The sequence below is a fragment of the Cydia splendana genome, chromosome 7 (assembly GCF_910591565.1).
Source record: "Cydia splendana chromosome 7, ilCydSple1.2, whole genome shotgun sequence".
NCBI lineage: Eukaryota > Metazoa > Arthropoda > Insecta > Lepidoptera > Tortricidae > Cydia > Cydia splendana.
In genome coordinates, this window is record NC_085966.1 from 20,294,117 (window position 1) to 20,316,811 (window position 22,695).

Here is a 22,695-nt window from a genome sequence, read left to right on the forward strand (position 1 = left end):
TATACTTATACACCACCACCACTATCATATCAGAGGCTTCAGCACAAATCAATAACCACGGCACCTAGCCCAGTCATCCCGACGTAAGGCCAAGCCACACCGGCTGCGTGCGGCTGCGGCACACGTCACGCAAGCAGTGTGTCGTCCCTCATAAGAATCTGTATATTACAAAGCGCACGTGCACGTCTACGCACACGCACCCGGTGTGCACAGGCCTCTAAAGTACGTATAACCAACAAATCTAAGTACTATCACCCTGTAAATGATACCTACGTTGGAGAGTAGATACAGTCAAATAGTTATTAATAGTAGAAGAGATGAAGTTTTAGAAAAAATCGTGCTTTGACTTTGGCAGCTGATGTAGATAGCGCTGTACGGCCCCGTACATTACACGGTAACTTTGGTTATCAAAAGTTGACGTTTGACATTTCGGTTACCACCAAACATATGATGCAGTTGAGTGTATTTCGGCTGTCCAATTTCGGGGTAAGATTTTTCTTAGACTTTATACGTTTTTTACAATTAATAACTTACCTTTTCTACTCTCCAACACCTAAATACATGTAATGTAGTGTGCATGCCGGTTAAGCTATTCTACTGTAGACTATGGCTTATGTATACTTCACACATGTAGCATCTTATTAAAGTCAAAGGAATTTGAACCGTATACATAGCAGTTACATCTCATATTTAACTAGCAGCGCAAATGGTCGAGAGCTGTAAAAAACAACTGACCACAAACCAAACTGATGATCGTTTGATGGGATCATATTACGGTCTCTTTCACTCTTAGTGCGAATAGAATAGCTCGTCGCTATTATTTAAATATTAATGTAAGCAGTCTGGCCCTTATTACAAAGCTGTTACCGTCCATATTTAAACGGCAACTTATCTACTGTGCCTATTTAAGTATAAAATAATTTTCACTTTATAGTAAAACGCATAGTATCAAATCAATGCATTCCATATTTGAATGATTGCGAGGTCTAGAGCGCACGCCGTGGTGCTGCCATTTTAATTTGAAGCTTAACTACTGTATATAAAGTTCAAATCCCTTTGGCTCTAGGGGCTATTCATAAATTACGTCATTTCAAATTAGGGGGGGGGGGGGGGTCTGGACATCGGATGACGGTAGCATGAAGTAGGAGGAAATGGGGTCATTTGAAGCATGATTTTTGGATGATTATAGGGGGGGGGGGGGGGGGGGGCCAAAAATCGTCAAAAATCGATGACGTAATTTATGGACAGCCCCCTAGTAAGAGCAGTATGCATTGTACAAGTAGCTTATAAGCTTAGCTTACATGTGCTCAGGGTGACTCTTGATGCAGTCGATGAAATCGCTGGGTTTCAGCTCGCCGCGGCAGATGCGGAACACGGAGGTGAACAGGGGGAATCTGCAATTAGGGACAATTAAAAAAAAAAGGCAGGAAAGTATACAAGTAAATTGTAAGTGATCATCGCAACCTATAGTTTCAGGAATATTCATTGTTAACAGGTAAAGACTTTGCATTGGTTATTAGCAAAGTTAGTATTTGCTGCGAGAGCCTTTTCCTCAATAAGTATAGGTAGCTATAAATATAACAGTCACTGACAGACAACCAAAAGGCTAAAACGTTGATGCGAGGACCTTGTATATACTATATACAAGGTATATAATATATACTATATAGCTCCCTTAAGCAAGGTTTTTTTTAAATTCAACACCTTGGGAGGACAATGGAGATTTTTTTTTTTCCAATGCCTACGTAGACAACGTCGCGGGCAGAAGCTGGCATTCACATAAATGGGAAATAATTAATGTATTTTCATATTTCTCAAATTCTCCTGGACGTCCCATACTTCGAGCAAGGAATCTGATAAACAAGCTAATTGTTATCAAGTGTATTACACATGCAGTCAAATTAAATCTCCTGGTGTCGGCGAATGACCTCCGCTTACATCATATGGATACACGCCAAGATCAACTATTTCGGTACTGTAATATTGGAGGCAATGCAATGCAACTAATAGTATAGATACGAAAGTTTTGTACGTTTGTGTATTGTTTGTTTCATAGTCTAATAAAACATGGTCTTCTCTTCCCAGAGTGACACAAGCCTACGTCACAATAACATTGCCACTTTATATAGCGCTATCGCATATTATCATATAGCGCTGTCGCATGACGTAGGCTTGTGTCAGTCACGTGACCACGAAAAGACGGGAAGAGAGTACCAGGCGGAGTATATTATTATACCATGGTTTGTTTGTAAAAATGATTGGGGTTGTTCGGTATAGGCGGCTCCATCCATACACAGGGCCTTTATTTATTTTTATTTTTTTTTTCTCGCAGGGGTAAATACGTTTACGTATCTCACCCCCGGGCTGCGAAGGCCCGTTGGGGATGGGGTGGTATGTGGGACTCGCTCCTCCCGTATTCTCTCTGATTACTCAGAGGGAGGGGAGGAGAATACCCACTAACTTCCCCTGCGGCGTTACCCTCTCTGCCGTTTTCGGGGAGCATCATGAGATCACGAGTATTCTACCAGGATGCTCCCCCGGCTGCCCCAGCAAATTTACCGGGGGTACCCTCGGCCGAAGGAGGAGGGATTGTGTAACGCTACAACCCCTCCCCAGACGTATTATATAGAGCCTCATCTGCGGGTCCCCAATCCGCGGTTTTACTGGGGAAGAAGGCGGTTAATGTATTGTAACCTCCTTCTTCCCCTTCGCCTGCGCCGTAGCGGGTGTGCGTTCACGTCATCTTCACGCACTCGCTCGGCTTCCTCCTTCTGCTTCATTATAGTTTCGCAAAAGGAGGCAACCGTTTCCCATTGCCTCTCGCCGCGCAACATAGCAGATACCACATTGTGCAGCGAAAGGTCACCTCCTATTTCAGCATCAATTATGAGCTGCTGTCTCTCCATGTCCCATCTTCGGCATACCTCAAGGGTATGTTGGGCCGTATCGTCTGGGTCACCGCACTCATGACACACCGGCGTGGGCTCCCTCTCAATTCTATGCAGGTAATGACCGAAACAGCCATGCCCGGTCATTACCTGCGTTAATCTGAATGTGAGGACGCCAAACTTTCTTCCAACCCACTGGTCTAGGGAATCCATACACAGGGCCTACCGTGAACACCGAAGTTCGCAAATTGCGGGCATCTTTCTCTTTTACTCCAGAAATTTGCGAAGTTCGAAGTTCGCGGTAGCCCCTCACTCTCAGCGCGAAAGCTTAAAGCAGATGGCGCTACAAACGTTTTAAAAAAATCAATGAAACAAACCACAGATTACAGACTTAGAGGAACTATTTATAATCTATGGGTATTTTAACTCATGCCGCGCGTAGTAGAACGGTCTTTAAAGACGTACCCTAGCTGAGGCAAACGCACTGTTTTTATAGGTGTCCAAAATACTAACACAATACAAGGTTTTGTTCTAAAATTGCAATTGGATTAGGCAGATTGGGTAGTAGATAGGGCAGATTGCAGATTACGTCATATATTGATTTTAGTTTCTGTGATACTGATATAATGTGGAGAATAACCGGAAAAGCACCTATACACAAGGAGATCCAGACACGGAAATGGCATTGGATTGGGCATATCCTCAGGAAACCTGACACCCACCTATCCAAAGTGGCCCTGACCTGGAAGATGCCCGGCAAACGGAGACATGGTCGCCCTAAATCTACTTGGCGCCGTTCTGTGGAGCATGAGCTGGGTACTGGGGATGGGGTGGGAGGAGACTACCCAAGCTGCCCAGGACCGGAGGCAGTGGAAGAAAACGATTCGAGCCCTACACCCCAGCAGGGCGTAACAGGATAGAAAGAAGAAGATACTGATATACCTAAACATAAAAAGGAGAAATATACTAACTTGGCTTCCATGTTCTTATTGGCGAGCATGTGGTTGACCTCTTCAGCGGTGATGGGTCCCTGCAGCTTCTGCCCGTTGAGCATCTCATCTTCCAACTCCTTGATGGAGCGTCCGGTCTTCACGAACGCTTCTGCCACTCGCCTGTTCCTGCCGCCTGTTTGTGAATAAAGATGATTAAAAATGGACACATATTGTTAAGAATTGTTAAATCCGAACGCGATGGCATTCAATAATGGTTCTGCATACAGAATCACTACCTATCTAGCCGATGTTTGACAACGGAAGTTTACAAATTATGTTGTCCCTCCCTAACGTTAACGTTGATACGCTATCGGCTTACTTACATAGGTACTACTTACTAGTTTGGCGCGATGACCCAAAATGAGTCTGCCTCCAAAACAAGAGCACGCCATTTTACCCGGTCCTGCGCGGATTCACGCCAGTTTTCACTGACGCCGAGCTCCCGGAGATCAATCTCCACTCTATCCGCCCGTCGATACTTAGGATGACCGGACGGCGTCCAGTCGGTCGACCCAAATATGCCCTTTTTACAGCACGATCCTTACCCATTCCTTCGAGACTTATCGGCTAAAGACCTCGTATCTCTCTCTGACTGCACATAGGTACATTTTCCGCCGAAAACGAGGGAACGAGTTCGATGCGAGTTATTTACAATGTCGAGTACTAAGGTACTACATACAGCCAATTCAATCGATCGATCAAATAACGCAATAGATCGAAACCTGTATACGAGGTCTCGCACCATCTAAATAATGTTGCAGGTTCTATATTCGCTTGGACCAAACTGTTTTCCAATTTTGATTATGGTACCATGGAACTACATATATTATTTTGTGTTGAATTGTCTAATAAAAAAAATCTAAACTCGTAACCATATACATTTACAACTATAATATTACTAGTGGCTCTGTGAGCTGTAGACCTCGCGAGCAGAGCTTGAAATAACATGGTGCTAAGAGCTTTAAATACACCGTGTTTTTTTTGATTTCCGTTAATTTCAAGGGTGCATTCCTGAGCTTAAATCAAGTAACTTTCTCAAAGACACCGATGTTCTAATTAAGTCCATTTCGGAGATAATCCATAATTTATTTTTTTACTATAAGGCCTCTACAAGCGTGTACACTTGCCTTAGGGCCGGCTTACATATTGATTAGTGTTTAGAATGAGTTCATACATTTGCTACTAAACTTAAGTACAATCTCGGTCGATTGATGTACGAAATGACATTGATATGTCACAGATTTCAATTGTTTGGTTGAGTTAAATGTAATGCCCGTGTTACAACAACGCTATATGCTACATTTAATTACTTTTTAAATAAAAAGAAAACAAAAAAGAAAGCAAAAAAAAATTTTTTTTTTGAAAATTAACTATGCCATTTAGTTCTTATAAACGTACTTAACTATACCCCGAAGTTAACGGAATTCAATAAAAACACGGTGTATAGTAAATTAAAGAAAAACAATACGAAATTTATGTGTAAAAAAATACAAAAAGTTATAATATCCCAGCATACAATTACTGGGGATCGAACCCAGACCCTCTGTGCAAACAGAAAAAGCGAACGTTTACAAACTGAGCCAAATAGTTCTTAGATGGGTTGACGAAATTTAGCTACTCCTTCTCAAATTAAAATTAGTTAAAATTAAATATCTAAATACCGCCTAAACCAGCGATAATTTTTTTCTGCATTTTTTGCTATTAACTCTGTAAACATGTTTCAAAAAGAAAAAAGTCTTATGATATCGATACGACTATTTGTTTAGGCGCCAGGTATCACGACTCCGCCATTTTTAAAAATTTCCAAAAACTGGATTGACAAAAAAATTTTATTTAGTCATAAAATTCGGTCACAAAATTTCACGAGAATCGGTTAAGAATCGCGACCTGTAGAGGAGAACATCCGGACATACGAAAGCAAAATGCCCGAGTCAAAACGTAGACCTTCGCTTCGCTTCGGTCAATTACATATCTGCCGAGTAGTAAACAAGAATAAAACAATAAGGCGTATTGACAGCCAGATTTAGATATTGTTCGGCACCGATTGATGTCTATCAATAAAGCTATCCTTATCACATAGCGCGCTCTCGCCGCAGAAAAGGCGAGAGATATGAGCTCGAATAAAATGATATGAACCAATCTAATACACATAAATCTAGTCCCATAAACTCAAAAGATTGGGTTGTCCTAGACCACGACATACAGACACAATAACATCCATAAAATTAGCGACGGATTAAACCAGTGGTGGGCAAAGTACGGCCCGCGGGCCACCTCCGGCCCGCGAATGGATTTTATCCGGCCCGCCGCCGGTCCTATGAAATAATTAGTATATTTAGTATATGGCATTGGCCCACGATTATCGCAATTCAAAATAAATTTTGGCTACAATTCTGGCCCTCCACTTAAATTTCCTAAACTTTCTGGCCCCCCATGAAGAAAGTTTGTCCACCACTGGATTAAACGGTTTAATTGCGATAGAAATGGGGCAACGACATCAACGCAATTTATAAATTTGTACCAAGTGCTTGATATGCTGTGGGAATAGCGCCGAGATATAACAATCACGTCCGACACCAGTAATATGGGATAAGCTACTCATAATGGATTGATACAGTTGTCTATCTTCGGAACGTTGCAGAAAACATCGCATTTTATTTGCAAACTTATCTGTGATTAGATAACCGTGACATTTGTGGGAAAGTTTTTAAATTGGTTTATGTGATAGTCCATAAACGTAACTACTACTTGTACTACTAGTATGTACAGTCACCACACGGGACTGTTATGCCATTTAAGGATCTTGCTAAATTGGAAATTCTATAGAGTAAGTATTGATCAACCAATTTAGCCAGGACCCTAAATGGCGCAACGATCGCGGAGCGTGATGGTACATTACCTTGTGAAAGAAAACGACGCAAATGACAAAAACAATTACATGAAACATTTCATTGTTTAAGTTATTTATAATGCCTAATTTTATGGGTAATACATATTTATTATCCTGTTTTAGTTATCAGACCGCCTTCGCAATAACTGAAAATCGAAATTTCGTTATCTGCCCGCCTCTCTATCGCTCAAATATATGTGATAGAAAGATATTTTCGATATATAATTTCGATTTTCGCGGTAGACGATCCTCAGGCTTAAGCTGCCCTGCCTTAAGGCAGGGGAAATATAATTCCCACGATGATTTCGAACTTTATTTCAAAGTGACAGGGTGCAATTTAGCGTAATTTCTGACACCCTTATACTAATTGCTAATAATTGTTGAAATCCTTAATTATTCCTGGAAAGTTACTTTTCGAAGACGTGACTTTCGAGTGCGATCACTTTCTGATAATGTCGTTATAGAGATAGCTCACTTAGGTACTTTAAGCATAATACTAGTTGACCGTATAACTACATTACACGGATACCATCAAATAGCCAACATGCATTTAAATACCTATCAATTAAAAAAAATACTAAAACTATAATCAAAATTATAACATATAAATTACTTATGACGTTTCATCATTAAATACAGTATCAACAAGACATTCGCTCGGAAATGACAAAAGCGCACCACTAATGACCTAGATGGCTATTTTTACTTCGCCTTCGAGATACGAGCATTACTCATATACTGCATACATGGCTATACGATAAAGATGAATGGAAAAACTAGTTAAACGTCATGTTTGTAGACTGGGTGGTTAAAGAAACGACTTCCCGGGTTTCCGACGAAAATATTCCGTGTCATTAAATCGAGGTAGAAAAGAAGTGGATGGGTTGATTTTATACCCGAAAGCGCAACGCAAAGGAGGGTTATGTTGTTTTCTTTGTGGCACTCTAGACACCAAACGCGCGGGATGATTTTGTTGATTCTGACGTCAATCGATTTGTCTTAATTGTCTGAGTACATGACAGTACCTAAAAAATAAACAATAAGTGTGGCGACAATTTTAGGATCTATAACGACTTGATGTTCAGCTAAAGCTGTCGAATTTATTTATTTATTGAAATTTACTTGTTTGCTAAATTAAATTAAAATGTTAATAGCCGCAACAGCCTCACTCTGTGACCAGGGGCGTATTTACCATAGGGCCATCCGGGCCATGGCCCGGGGCGCCAATCCGCTAGGGGCGGCGTATGGGCCATATGGCGCCCCTAGCGAATTGCATTTTGTTTTTCTTCCTTGACTTCTGGGGCGGCGAAATGTATTGGCCCGGGGCGCCAAATTTCAAAATACGCCCCTGTCTGTGACTGTGACTTGCTATTTAAGTCGGTGTAGAGTGAGCTCTAGTAATATTCTTATAAAATGCCCATCTAAGGTAACGAGATACCGCACGGTAACCTATGCCTCAGTAGCGATAAAGAACTATACTCAATATCAATGATAACGAGTCTTTGTAGAGATATTATCAGACAAGATAACCTGTTTTAATTGTTCTTGTGTAGAAGAGATAACTGCAACCAATTACGAACATGGTCAAGTGGTACTCATATATCATTAGACTCATTAGTATAGTTGCCTGTTGTTCGTTTATTGATTTGCAATGACTTAGACATGCTAAATACATTTGGATGCGAACAGAAAAGCACTTCGAAAAGATTGTAATAGTTGTTATTGTTTATTAAAATTTAATGTTGCTATACCCTCTCAGGGTTCATGTTTAAACTGTACTTAGATTTAAGCTATAAAATAAGCATGAAATGTACACATCAAATGCAATAAAATATTTGACTTTCACTTTGACTTTTTGCAAATTACGTAGTCTTCTGTAATTTAATTGCGTGAGCTATTATCATAATCGTGCGCAAAAATGAATAAAATTTGACAAATGCCCAAGACGCACGCAATCGCGCTACCTGATTCCAATAGCCTCCTAAAGCCCAGCCATAAAAATGAAAAATCCAAAATTTGCCACTGAAATTTGAACCTATAGTGTAGGGAATAGAGTTGAGTTTGTTTTGTTTGAAAATTGAACAAAACAAAACAATTGCAACTCTATTTCTATTTTAATATGGTAAATTTCATCAAAAGTACTATAGGAGGATAGTACTGCCCTCTTAAGCTAAAAAGCCGTATTTGCATTCAGTTTTCATACAAATTGACTGCAAATACGGTTTTTTAGCTTAGGAGGGCAGAGTAGCGGACGCCTAAGTTTTTCGAGCCCTCATTTCTAGTCGAAGGGTGTCGTTAACGTGTTGTTTCGGTCGATGGTTCCGTTTCAACCTGTGCAAATCTTACCTTCGCTAAGACAGTTCTGGACGGAGTTCGCAAATTGCGGACACCTTTCTCTTTTACTCCAGTTAAGGCTTAATTAGAGTGACAGAGAAAGATGCCCGCAATATGCGAACTTCGGTGATAGCAGGAGGCCCTCTGTTCCCAAAGTTAAGAACATGGGTAGAGCAAGGATAGAAGATATCCACGAATTTAATCATTTCCATCAGCCCCAGTCAAATGACGGCTACGTCATGTTGTTACTTACGTTTTTTTTTTTTACTTTTTGTGTAGACACCATCAATTAGACCAGTGAATGGAAAGTAAAGAACCGAGGAGTGACGAAGAGGCATGTAGCTGTACTCAACAGTGAAAATAAACTGAAAAGTTGGAAAGCAGAGTACTCCAAAGAAAAACTTGAGAACGCAAGCTAAACGATAAGAGAGAAATATATAGATCAGGGGTTCCCAAACTGTGCACCGAGGCGCCCTGGTGCGCCGGATACAGTAAAGAGGCGCCGTTAGGCAATCCTCCTCGCCATATACCTATCTATATCGAACCAAGCTAGGTTGGTAAGGGGGCCGAGATTAAATTTTAAACTTGCAAGTGCGCTGCGGGACTGAAAAAGATTGGGAACTCCTCATCTTCCTTGCGTTGTCCCGACATTTTGCCACGGCTCATGGGAGCCTGGGGTCCGCTTGGCAATTAATCCCAAGAATTGGCGTAGGAACGAGTTTTTACGAAAGCGACTGCCATCTGACCTTCCAACCCAGAGGGTAAACTAGGCCTTATTGGAATTAGTCGGGTTTCCTCACGATGTTTTCCTTCGCCGAAAAGCGACTGGTAAATATAAATGATATTTCGTACATAAGTTCCGAAAAAGTCATTGGTACGAGCCGGGTTTGAACCCGCGACCTCCGGATTGGAAATCGCACGCTCTTACCGCTAGGCCAACAGAGCGCTTCTCCTCACCTCCTCCTGAACTGATATAAATAAATAAATAAACATTATAGGGACATTCTTACACATATTGACTAAGTCCCACGGTAAGCTCAAGAAGGCTTGTGTTGTGGGTACTCAGACAACGATATATATAATATACAAATACTTAAATACATAGAAAACATCCATGACTCAGTAACAAATATTTGTGCTCATCACATAAATAAATGCCCTTACCGGGATTCGAACCCAGGAGGCTTCGCAGGCAGGGTCACTACCCGCTAGGCTAGACCGGTCGTCCAAATAAATAGAATGGTATAATAACTTACCATAACAAGTGGTGATAAGGTCAGCAACCCCGCAGGACTCGAAGAATGTGCTGAGCTTGGATCCGGGGTAGAACACGTCCACGAATTTGATCATCTCCATGAGACCGAGTCGGATGACGGCAGCCTTCGTGTTGTCGCCGAAGCCCAGGCCGTCCACGAAGCCCGCGCCCACAGCTACGATGTTCTGGACAAGTTGAAACATGTTTTAATATTTATTTATTTCGACAGTTGTAACAACTACTACCACTAGGTTGACTAAACGAGGTCCCTTATAGGAATAAGATCGCGTTTGTAAATTGTATGTATTTAATTTTTATTATGTTTTCAATGTCTTATGTACGGTCAGCATCAAAAGTAGCGAATGCTCCAATAGTTATTTGTTTTACGAGGGGGCCAAGTTGTTGTTTAACCTCTCGTGCTAATATTGATACCCGAGCAAGCGAAAGATTCCAAAATTGAACCACGAGCGTAGCGAGTGGTTCGAAAAATGGAATCTTGCGCGTTGCGAGGGTTTCAAAGCACGAGGATTAAACAAAACTTGCCCCCGAGTGAAACACAAAATTTTTCACCACACCAACCCGAAGCAAATATTAAATGTAAAATAACAAACAAAATCAAACCATATAAAATCCAAATGAATGTTATTAAATATTTATCATCCAAAATCATCATTTAAAAGTCAATTCCACCAGCAAACATAATAAAACAACTCAAAATTTTTGATTACTTTGCCTCACATGCGAATAAAATGCAACTTTGCTATCAGTTTTTGAAGTGCAAAGTAAGCCTTTCCGAGCTGGTGTGGTGAAAAAATATTTGCCATCCTGGGATTATTTTGACCAATGATATTATATAACTATAGATATGTTATACTCGTAAATACTTCCATATGTATTTCTATACCTACGAAAAAAACTGTTATTTTTTATGAAATTTCGGATCCATTCATCTTTGTCATCCTCGTTGTTAAACATGAGCTTGTCTCTTTCTCTTTCGATGAGCGGGAGCTCGTTAGCACGTGCACATTTCTCGCTTGCCCAGGTGCGACTAAAGACAACTTGTACAATTTGTCACAAGGTAAGCGCTTCAATTTTGGAACGCCTATCCTATAACATATATTAAGTTATAATAAATCATTGGCTTCAACATAGTTATCAACCGCTTAGTCATAATAATTGAATAGACACCGTCGCGTTATCGACTATTGTACTTTGCATCACAAATGATGTTTTTTAGACTCTGTATTATCTATTGTTTGAAGTACACGGAATGCTCTATTTCTGAACTTTCCATTCTAACGCGTTGTCAACGGTCGAAAGAGGTCACATGTACTATAGATTATAAATACTGACTAACTTGTTAATTGGTATTACAATAAAATATTAATTAATGCTATTTCAAGTGTTCAAAGCATCTGGGATGATAGAATCTCACGGTCAAATGCTTGAAATTCCTATACATACTATGTAGTAGGTATTAACAGAAGAAAATTTCTAGCCTCATTTAGGTAGCCCACCATCTTGACTTGACCTATTTCTGCATAAATTAAAAAGAAGAGTTAGTATAAGAGTACCTAAGTAGAAGAATTGTAAAGAAGATTTAGTAAGAGCAAAAATGTGGTAACTCTAGCACATTCACGCAGGCGACCCGCTAGACGAATTCTCTGTCCGTAGGCGCTTTTCGATACATACGGTTTTTCCCCTTGTAATCGGCTACGCTCGTAGCGCGTAGCTCGCGATGGCACTGAATGTGCTAGTTGGCGCCACATAGCGCCGACAAGTTCTGACTAACTCGGAAGAGTCGGAAGTACGGTTTTTCTATCTAGTTAAATAAATCCGACGTTACATGATCTCTATGTATTGCCAAGGTCATTGTAAATACTAGTCGCCTTAAGCTATTAAAGACTGTTATAGAAGCTATTAAAACGAGTTAAGCCTTAAATGACCTCTAGACTGCGGAAGAATACAACAGACAGATTGTCAGACATGTCTGAAAGGAAACAGTACATCGTGCGCAATTTATTAATTGGAATAAATTGTTTCTACTAGTTACAACCACTTTGCGCAAAATTTGCATTGCGTAGTTTGACGAATATGTTAGGTAGCGACATCTAAAGCGCAAAATTTTGCAACCACAACAATTGAGATGTGTCAGTGTCAGAAGTGTTTAAAATACCCTCCTTAAATTTGTAGATTTAATTTTTGCAATTCTTGTTGAGTCTTCAAAAATAAATAGCTCGAGCTCGAATAAATATAAATATCTAAAACATGTATAAGGTCACAATTTCACAAGGTAAATTCATATGTAAAAACATTCTTTGAACCAAAATCGGCGAATTAAAAAAGGATCCAAAATTCCTAGACCCCTACTTCTTGTAAAATTCATGATTTGTCAGTTTATTTCAGTTTCGAGTTCATTTAATAATAAAGAATACAAAAAGCTATGTTTGACGTTATTTATGATATTATAGGTGTTGCATAATTCGCAATGAGATGCAGCCAACTATAGGTACAAACTGCATAATGACGTCATTCGATCTTTGCCTTCAACATGACTAAAACATATTTAATAATTCGTAAACCTTACTCCAAGAAAATAAGGTTAACTGTAGGTCAGATAAATAAGAATATACGATGACAATCAATGTCTACATATATTTTCAGAACTATTCCTCCTTTTAGAATTATCTCGAAGCTGACTTTGCAATTTTGAACTCTAAGTCAACGGGGAAGGATTGAAATTGCAACGTAGCAATTTGCACAACTAAGTAGTAAGCGAAATTTCATTCCAAAGTAAACATGAGTACGAAAATATATGCAGTGCAAACTTTGCTGTTTGTTTCTCTACCGTACTACTCTACTGGCAGCTATATTAAATTCCGTTGTGCACCTAACAGAATTTATCACTATTTATCAGAGCATGTTTACTTATTTACATAAACCAGTGAAGCAGTTTGTATGCGTATAAAAATAAATTAGTTAACTTGCAATGTACCAAAGAGTTTCTAGGAGCTTATTACCCGCACATGATTATAAGGTAACCACTTTGAAAATTTCCAAAAGAATATGCACGAAGAGGCCCGCGTAGGATGTCCTAGCCGGAGTCTATGGATTTACCAATGCCATCTTCTGGCGAAATTTCTGCCTTGAGTGCGCCGCAGTCTCAACAGCGTCCTAGTCACGACCACAACGCGGAAGTAGTAAATCTAGATGATGTCTAGCATTGTCAGCGCGAGCATCACGCGGCAGCCTATCGTTGTTTCGTAGATGTTTACCCTAGCTTCAACTCGACAGCATCGGTCAAAAGAAAGTGCACACTGGGACGCGTAGAATGTCTGGATAGCCGTGCTGAAGATTGCGCTTTGTCGCTATAGAGCGTCGGGGTGGCACATGTAAAGAAGCCCACTGATTACCAGTTCGCCGGACGATATCGGCCTGTGACAGTTCCGGACAACTTACAGGCTGATATCGTCCGGCGAACTGGTAATCTGTGGGCTCCTTAATCTCCGACTGGGTCACCCTGACATTCTACGCATCCCTGTGTGCGCTTTCCATTGATGAACGAGAGTGATGTAAAGTGTCGCAGTTGTCTACTGAGAATACTGTGATGTAAAGTAAGCAGTAATGTAAGTCGCAGTGTCCTACCTTGAGCGCGCCGCAAATTTCGACGGCATCCTCGTCGTCGACGACAACGACGCGGAAGTAGTCGGTCTGGATGATGTCACGCATGGTCGGCGCGAGCATCACGTCCCGGCAGCCTATCGTCGTCTCGCAGAATTTCTCATCGGCTACCTGTTGATATACATCAATATTAATTTTCGATCCTGTAACCCACACCATCACGTTCGATGCGTTGCCTCCCTGTCACACTTACGTACGAATCACAAAAACGAACGTAGAGGCAATACGTCGAACGTGGTTTGCGGTAGGCCCTCTACGGACTACGGAACGCACGCATTTGTTTTCACCTAAATATTGCAGTCAGCATGAGCGTCCAGCGTGCCCGCTTGGAGCTTGTTTCGTGTGCGAGTCGTATTATTTAACCGTGAGTCTCAAGGATCTAAATTTGCCAGCCAAAAAACTATACTAACGACTTAAATTTAGAATTGAATCTGGGCTGACTCGAAATCGCGTCTGCGGAACTCGGGGGATTTCTTTTTTTCATTCTATGTATTATTTGTATCTCTTTAGTGTTTTTTTTATTTACCTATATAAACTAAACACAAACTAAGACACTATAAAAGATACCTAACATTATTTACTAACACATAGGAAAATTACGTTTGAGGAAAGCAAAAGGTCTACTACAAAAATAGGATATTTCTTACTAAAGATAATAACTGAATCAAGACCATTAAGTCCGCATGAGTCAATGAAAAAAAGAACAATATGGGTTTTGTGTTAATTAATAACCCTTGTACTTGGGTTGATCAACTATTTCTTGTTGTTATTCTGTCCCATCAGCTAGGAGACAATAGTAGCATAGTTTCTTAGAAGAGCTGCTGTACCATGTTCTACAAACGTGCTTAGTAGATGTCCCATTATGGAAAGGCCTTATAAATACCAAAAAAAATTCAAGTTTGGTTCATTTAAATACGAAATAACTAGTATTTTAAGAGTAACCTAGGAGACCGTAACCATGGCAACTAGTGATAAGATAAAGTTGATTCACCCACATTATTTATCAAGTCCAAAGTACATTCCATGATTCAATAACGAAATTAACAAACAAACTAAAGACACAAAGTTATCTCGGATACTAAAAATTACTCTTGTGTAATATTTTATAAAAACAAAAACAATTCTACATAGTGACATAATATTATGTAATGACGATTCGATAAGCTGTTTAGAAATGCTTATCAATCAATAAGCTATTACTATTAAAGACTCTGGAAGTTGAACTTAAAACAAAATTTAAAGCAAGGAAAGGTAAGTCCAACGCGATAATCAATCAATCAATTCATTTATTTGTCGAAAAGCAGGTAATGTTACAAACAGGTGTTACATACATATAATTAAGTGCTCCACTTTTGGCCGTATGAGGCATACAAATATTTAACGTGAGTGGCGGTGTAGCTCGTGAGTTACAAATTAATTGTCATCATCCTTAAATAATAATAAAAGTCAACTATTTACATACTGCGTGCTCATCAAATATTGTCAAAATACTAATTGTTAAATGTCAAATTAAGGCCTATATTCTATACATAATAAATTACTTACATGCATCAAAAAAGTTCGCTGTCATTTAAATATTCGTTTATGTCATAGTAGCACTTGGTTTTCAATAAAGTTTTCAACGTATTGCGGAATCTGTTAATCGGTAAAGTTTGTACCGATTCTGGTAGTTTATTAAAAAACTTTACAGCCATACTAAAAATGCTTTTTCTAAAAAGTGCGCAGTGTGCACGTGGATGTAAAAGTGTGTCTCTTTGTCGGAAGTTACGTGCTGGGTTATGCGGTTTTTTTGGAAAACGACTGTCATATTTTTTAACAAACATTAGGCATTCCAATATGTATAAAGAGGGAACAGTCAATATGCCAAGGTCTTTAAAAAAGGGTTCGCAGCTTTCCCAGGTCCGTATTCCGACAATGGCACGTATGCACCTCTTTTGCATAAGAAATACTTGGTGCCAATTTGTTGAGTTGCCCCAAAATACAATGCTGTACGTGATTATTGATTGGACATGACCGTAGTAAGGGGCTGTCCATAAATTACGTCATCGATTTTTGACAATTTTTGACCCCCCCCCCCCCCTATAATCATCCCAAAATCATGCTTCAAATTACCCCATTTCCTCCTACTTCATGCTATCGTCATCCGATGTCCAGACCCCCCCCCCCTAATTTGAAATGACGTAATTTATGAATAGCCCCTAAGCAGTAATTGCAGTCTCTCTGTTTACAAGTCTTACAAGTTGTCTAAGGGGATAAATGAATGCATTAATTTTGGAGCAAAGGATTTCCATGTTATATTTCCAGTTACAATTTTTATCCAGATAGACGCCTAAAAATTTTATTTCATTAACTAATTCTAATTGTTTATTTTGAAATGTAATGTCTAATGTGTGACGTTAGTGTTTATTATGTTGTCCTGTTGTTATACATATAACATTTTATACAGCTAATGTGGGAGCTCCATTAGGACTTAGGGTAGTTAGTTTAGGCCCAAATGAACACACTTTCATAGATAATGTAAAAACAATATTTGCCCTTATAAAATAATTCAGCAAGCAATTTACATATATATCACTACTTTGTTTGACTTTACTCAAAACATCGCATTTACTGACGCGACGTCACAATTATCACAAGTGATCACAATGTACAAAGTTGTGGTTAAAACTAAAAGTAAACTAAAAAAATATTTCAGAATCGTTTCGTAGCATTAAAATATACGTCTCGCAACTTTGCGGATATATGAAAAATACACATAGTATAAGCTCTTGCTTTATATAACTAAGACTCACCTCGGAAGCGATGTTGGCACCCATCAGCACCGCGCAAGGGATCTTCAGGCATCTCGTGATGATGTGCGAGATCAGGTCAATGCCACCACCTTCCGCTATGTCGAAGCCCTGCCAAATCACATTACTTCCTAAGGTTTCAATGATAGCAATTCAGTTGTAAGTACAATGTAAAGGCTATAACAGAATATACATTTACACCCAGTCGCAAAATTTCATGGCAACTTCATAATTGATGTAATAATGTATATTAGTTTCGAAACGAGATTTTATATTCTAAAATTGTAAGGAGTGATTACAGTAAAATAAATAGCTAATTTTTTGGCAACCTTCGTTTGATCGTAGGCTTGATCTTGCCGAGGAGGGTGGAGCAAATCGTCCTCACGAACTGGGGCACCATGGAGAGGATGTCCGCGTCTCTCCTAGCTTACCTTTATGAGAGACAGCGCCGCTGCCGTAGGCTTGATCTTGTTGAGGAGGGTGGAGCAAATCGTCCTCACGAACTGGGGCACCACGGAGAGGATGTCCGCGTCTCTCCTACCTTACCTTTATGAGAGACAGCGCCGCTGCCGTAGGCTTGATCTTGCCGAGGAGGGTGGAGCAAATCGTCCTCACGAACTGGGGCGCCACGGAGAGGATGTCCGCGTATCTCCTACCTTACCTTTATGAGAGACAGCGCCGCTGCCGTAGGCTTGATCTTGCCGAGGAGGGTGGAGCAAATCGTCCTCACGAACTGGTGGGGCACCACGAAGATGAGGATGTCCGCGTCTTTCGCCGCATCCTCTACGTTTGGAATGGCAACCTGACGGAAACGAGAGTGTGGATAATTAAATTGTACGATGTCACTGTAGTATCTAAAATATAAAAAAAAAATCTAATAACTGGTTGAGCACATGGCCTGTTTTTAACAAGCTTTTATTAGGTCGACCTGTATGTAACTATGTAATGGAATCTAAGGTAACTAATTTAACCATCTTCCAAGAATCGTAGCGTCATGAAAATTGGCAGCTGTATGTAGTTCTGATGACAATACAATAATATGGTACTGTCGAACTGATCTGATGATGGAGACAGGAGGTGGCCATAGGAACTATGTAATGGAATCTAAGGTAACTTATTTAACCATCTTACAAGGATCGTAGCGTCATGAAAATTGGCAGCTGTATGTAGTTCTGATGACAATACAATAATATGGTACTGTCATCCTGATCTGATGATGGAGACAGGAGGTGGCAATAGGAACTCTGTGATGAAACAACGCAACCTAATAGTGTTAGGGGTTTTTAGAATTGTCTCGATGAGTATTAGTTGTCTGTCATAAGAAAAGTACAGTCAGCGGTAAAAGCTTGTACCAAAAATGATATTTTTGCCAAAAACTTATTTAAATACTCACATATGGGGTTTGAATTGAAATAGACATTGTTTAATAATAAAATCCGGTTTAGCACAATACCGTTTAAGTTTAATGACAATATAGATAAATAAATAAATAAATATCAGGAGATAATCAAATTCAACCAGCATGAGAAAGACTAGCCGTCTCTTTCTTAGCGGGCATCTTTCTCTGTCAATCTAATGACACCTTAATTGGAGTAAAAAGAAAGGCACCTGTAATTTGCGAACTTCGGTGTTCGCGGTAGGCTCTCAGAAAACAACCAAGACCTAATATGTATGGTTTTTATTCATAACAATCGAGTTTGTTATCCAATACACCTACGCAAAATTTGTCAATACTGGGATTATATGGATTTACAAACGGATATACATATTAAGGTTCGCATCGCAGATAATTTATCTTAGTCAAAAAGTACTCAACTCTTTCCATTAGATAGGTGCTTATATATTTGACATCTAGTTTCAATGTGAAAGTACAAACAGCAACACTCCTAACTGTACATCGGTGGACCTTACTACAAAAGGCATAAGGTCCACCGATGTTCAGTTAACAGTGTGGGCGATGGTACGATTAACCCCTCAACTCCCACCGTCACAATATTGTCTCAATCGAAAAGTTGCCTCTGCCTCTCACCGAAAGTACCGCACACACGATTTCATAGGAAATGCATCTATGCATAGTCAAAGATGTCTAAACAGGAGTTTGACGTTATTTTGCATTTTGTAATTCTGGGACTTGCGGGGTCCAATCACTAAAACCAAAGCCCTCTCGAATACTGAAATGAGGCCTACCTATGTCCAACATCCAGGCCTCGGAACCAGTGTTGGCCGAAAGTTAATGCAAATTGAAAATACTGGCCATTAACCATTATAAATTGAATCGTAAACTGTAATCGTCCGTTACGGTTTAAGGTTCAATTTATAATGGTTAATGGCCAACATTTTCAATTCAAATTAACTTTCGGCCAACACTGCTCGGAACCCGTTTTTTTTAAACCCCGAAATAGCCCACAATATTTTTAATTATTTTATGTTCTTTACGTAGGACTGAATCATGTATTTAGGTATCAACTTCGTATTATAAGATTGCCCCATTAAAAATTTCATAATAAACCAAAGAATGAAAAAGAACGTAATAATGGTATATTTTGTATGAAGAAAATACCGGTTCCGAGCCATAATATTGTCCAAAATATATTATAATCATGACGATGATGTCGTTGATGAAATTACGATTGACGTGTTATTAATATTATCATAAGGTAATCAGTAATCACTGCAGATATAATTAATACATATAAGTAATATAATAGGTAATATATGTAATTACTAATTAGATAAACACGTCAAGATTTTGACTTCGGATAGGCGCTCCGAAGCAATATAATATTTTATGAAATTAAAATTTATATTAATAAGTTAATAACCATATCAAGTGTGAGATTTATTTTAATAAAAGATGACGTTATGTAGTTCTAAGAATATCACACTAGACTAGAATATCACTTTTAAATCATTAGGTAAAGTATCATTGAATAGTTATTTGTACAACAAGAGATCGAAGTTTGATATTTCTTCGAGTGCTTATTTTGAGTCCCGAGTTCTATAATCTAATTTAGAATCTTGAGCGTAGTAAGGGACTCAAAAGCGCATGAGATGTATATAACTTTGATCTCGTGTACACAATATTTTTCACCTGACCAGTGAGAACATACCTATTAGACAACTTGAAAAATGTAATCCTTCTTCATCACCTGCACTCATGTTTTCTTAAGATATACAAACAATTAAGTTTAATTACCGCAATCGAACACAAAAACAAAACGTAATAATAAATTTCAGTAAAATAATATGGAAATAACGAACATCAACTGAAACTTCAAGCGACAACTTTTTTTTGTAAAAGAAAAACTTTGTAAGATACGGTCCGAATTGCGGATACGAACTATTTGTCAACTATGGTAGAAAAACTTAAAAGTAAAATAATTAATTTTGCGTGATAATCTGTGTATTTTTTGAGTTCATTATTTTAATTGTACAATAAAATACATAAAATATAGTAATGTATCAGTCTTTATCAAATCTTAAACTTTATTTTTAGTAATTAATTATTAAGAATTCATACTCGTACGTGGTTTGGAACGATGCGGTCTGAAGTTTTCGGGGGTCTATTATAAACCCTCAATATACCGTTAAATGTCGTTTTAACTTTTTTTTGTCTGTGTCTTTTTGCTAACAGTGTGAAAGGGACAGAGATAATAGAACCCAAGTATTTCGAACTTGTATTAGACCCCGCATGTTGAAATGGCATTTGACTATAAAGATAGATAGATAGATAGATAGATAGTTTATTCCATAACAATTTTACAATCATGTCGGAAATATCACAAGTGAAATTTAACTTACGAGCTACTAAATTAATCACAATTTTTAATAAAGGTCACTTGAATGTCATTTTGTCTCACTCAGTGAGCAAAATCGCATTCTGCTCACTATTTTTAAGAAGCAAAGTACCATTGTTCGAGCTTCTGAGGTGAAAAATATAAAAAACCGGGCAAGTGCGAGTCGGACTCGCGCACGAAGGGTTCCGTACCATAATGCAAAAAAAAAACAAAAAAAAAAGCAAAAAAAAAACGGTCACCCATCCAAATACTGACCACTCCCGACGTTGCTTAACTTTGGTCAAAAATCACGTTTGTTGTATGGGAGCCCCATTTAAATCTTTATTTTATTCTGTTTTTAGTATTTGTTGTTATAGCGGCAACAGAAATACATCATCTGTGAAAATTTCAACTGTCTAGCTATCACGGTTCGTGAGATACAGCCTGGTGACAGACGGACGGACGGACGGACGGACGGACGGACGGACGGACGGACGGACGGACGGACAGCGAAGTCTTAGTAATAGGGTCCCGTTTTACCCTTTGGGTACGGAACCCTAAAAACAGCTAACTTCGCGATTTTTTTAGTGAGGCAAATTAAATCGTACCTATTTCGATATTTCGATACATGTAGAGAAAGTGTTAAAAATAATTAAACCAAAATATTTATTTTGTATTTGTCAAATAAAGTTGAAATGTCCCAGCTCCATTTTACCTTTTAGCGGTCTTCATCTTAATCGCTCTTATGTATACAAAATAGATATGTTGCGTAGCCGGCAGCAGTTACATAACGAGACATTGAGTATTGAGCGACATTGGCAGTGAACGCGTAAGGTAGTAGGCCCGAAATAGATGTCACACGCGGAACGCATGCAGTGCCAACGGACGACGTTTCAAATTAGAACGTTAACCTGGGACTTTAGTGTTGTTTCTGATGAATGGTAACTTTTTTATTGGTAGTCAATAAGGCGCTACTAAGCCAAGTCCCAGGGATCTAAATTTGCCAGCCAGAAAACGACCTTGAAGTTTATAATTTAGAACTGATTTTTTATTGACAATCGGACGCCATATCGCGTCCATGGAACTTGATGGGTTAACGCTATTGGTGCTAATAACGCAAATGTTCATTTTGTGTGAACAAGTTTGTAAATTTCCAGGTGCAATTGCAATGATATAATTTGGAAAAAAAATATTTGTACCAAGTAAAAATTAAACCAGCCAAGTGCGAGTCGGACTCGCGCACGAAGGGTTCCGTACCATTACGCAAAAACGGCAAAATATCACATTTATTGTACGGGAGCCTCACATAAATATTTATTTTATTCTGTTATTAGTATTTATTGTTATAGCATGTCTATTTGAAATTTATCATTGACAGCAAATTATAATTCTAACAACCGTAAAAAATGTGCCAGCTGAATAATATAAGTATCTTCTTTATAAATATGCATCAATAGGGGCCCATTTCTCAAACCATATTAGTCTGTTGCCATGGTAACCCATACAACTTGACAGTTTGTGGACTAATAATAGTAATAATATTATTCTAATACCTCAAGTAATGGGCCCCAGATAACAAATAATCAAGTTAGTTATGATTCTAATTAGAATCTCATTAGAGGTCATTAAACTTGGACTTTACCCATTCACTTTTAACAACATAATACACATTGATTGTTATTTAGTGCTGATCTTTTGCTTACTTTAATAAGCAAAAGATCGTAATAATTATTGTGAGTTGCAAAAATTTTCTGTGTTAACCTAACACTATAGTTAACATGAATATGAGCGGCACATTTATTTTGAAAATAAACTTTCGAATCAGTACAGTAAAAAGTGTAATGACATATACCTAGCATTCTTACAAAAAATATCTAAGAAGATTATAATAAAAACCATGGCAATGCAAAATTATCCATAATTGTCACTTTTTCTATACTATACAATAAAATAAATAGTAATTTGTTATGATTATGAAATTTGTTGTTGAAATTGTTTTAATGTTAAATTGACAAGATACAATAATCAAAAACTTTAAAACAATATACAAAAGTTCTTGTGAACAGAGTGTGTTCCAGCAGGTTTCCCTT

General features: G+C 38.7%; 1 protein-coding gene across 3 annotated transcripts in view; it reads right to left on the reverse strand.

The window, feature by feature from the left end:
* Nucleotides 1–22,695, reverse strand: part of LOC134792397 (glycerol-3-phosphate dehydrogenase [NAD(+)], cytoplasmic) — a 34,258-nt gene that overhangs the window by 10,568 nt on the left and 995 nt on the right. For all 3 annotated transcript variants that reach the window (XM_063763691.1, XM_063763689.1, XM_063763690.1), the window contains exons 3-8: nt 17,491–17,631; nt 16,833–16,940; nt 14,005–14,151; nt 10,361–10,544; nt 3,860–4,013; nt 1,302–1,394 (exon numbers count right to left, since the gene is read on the reverse strand). In XM_063763691.1, coding sequence (XP_063619761.1) covers nt 1,302–1,394; nt 3,860–4,013; nt 10,361–10,544; nt 14,005–14,151; nt 16,833–16,940; nt 17,491–17,631 — 827 coding nt within the window. The remainder of the gene's footprint in view (nt 1–1,301; nt 1,395–3,859; nt 4,014–10,360; nt 10,545–14,004; nt 14,152–16,832; nt 16,941–17,490; nt 17,632–22,695) is intronic.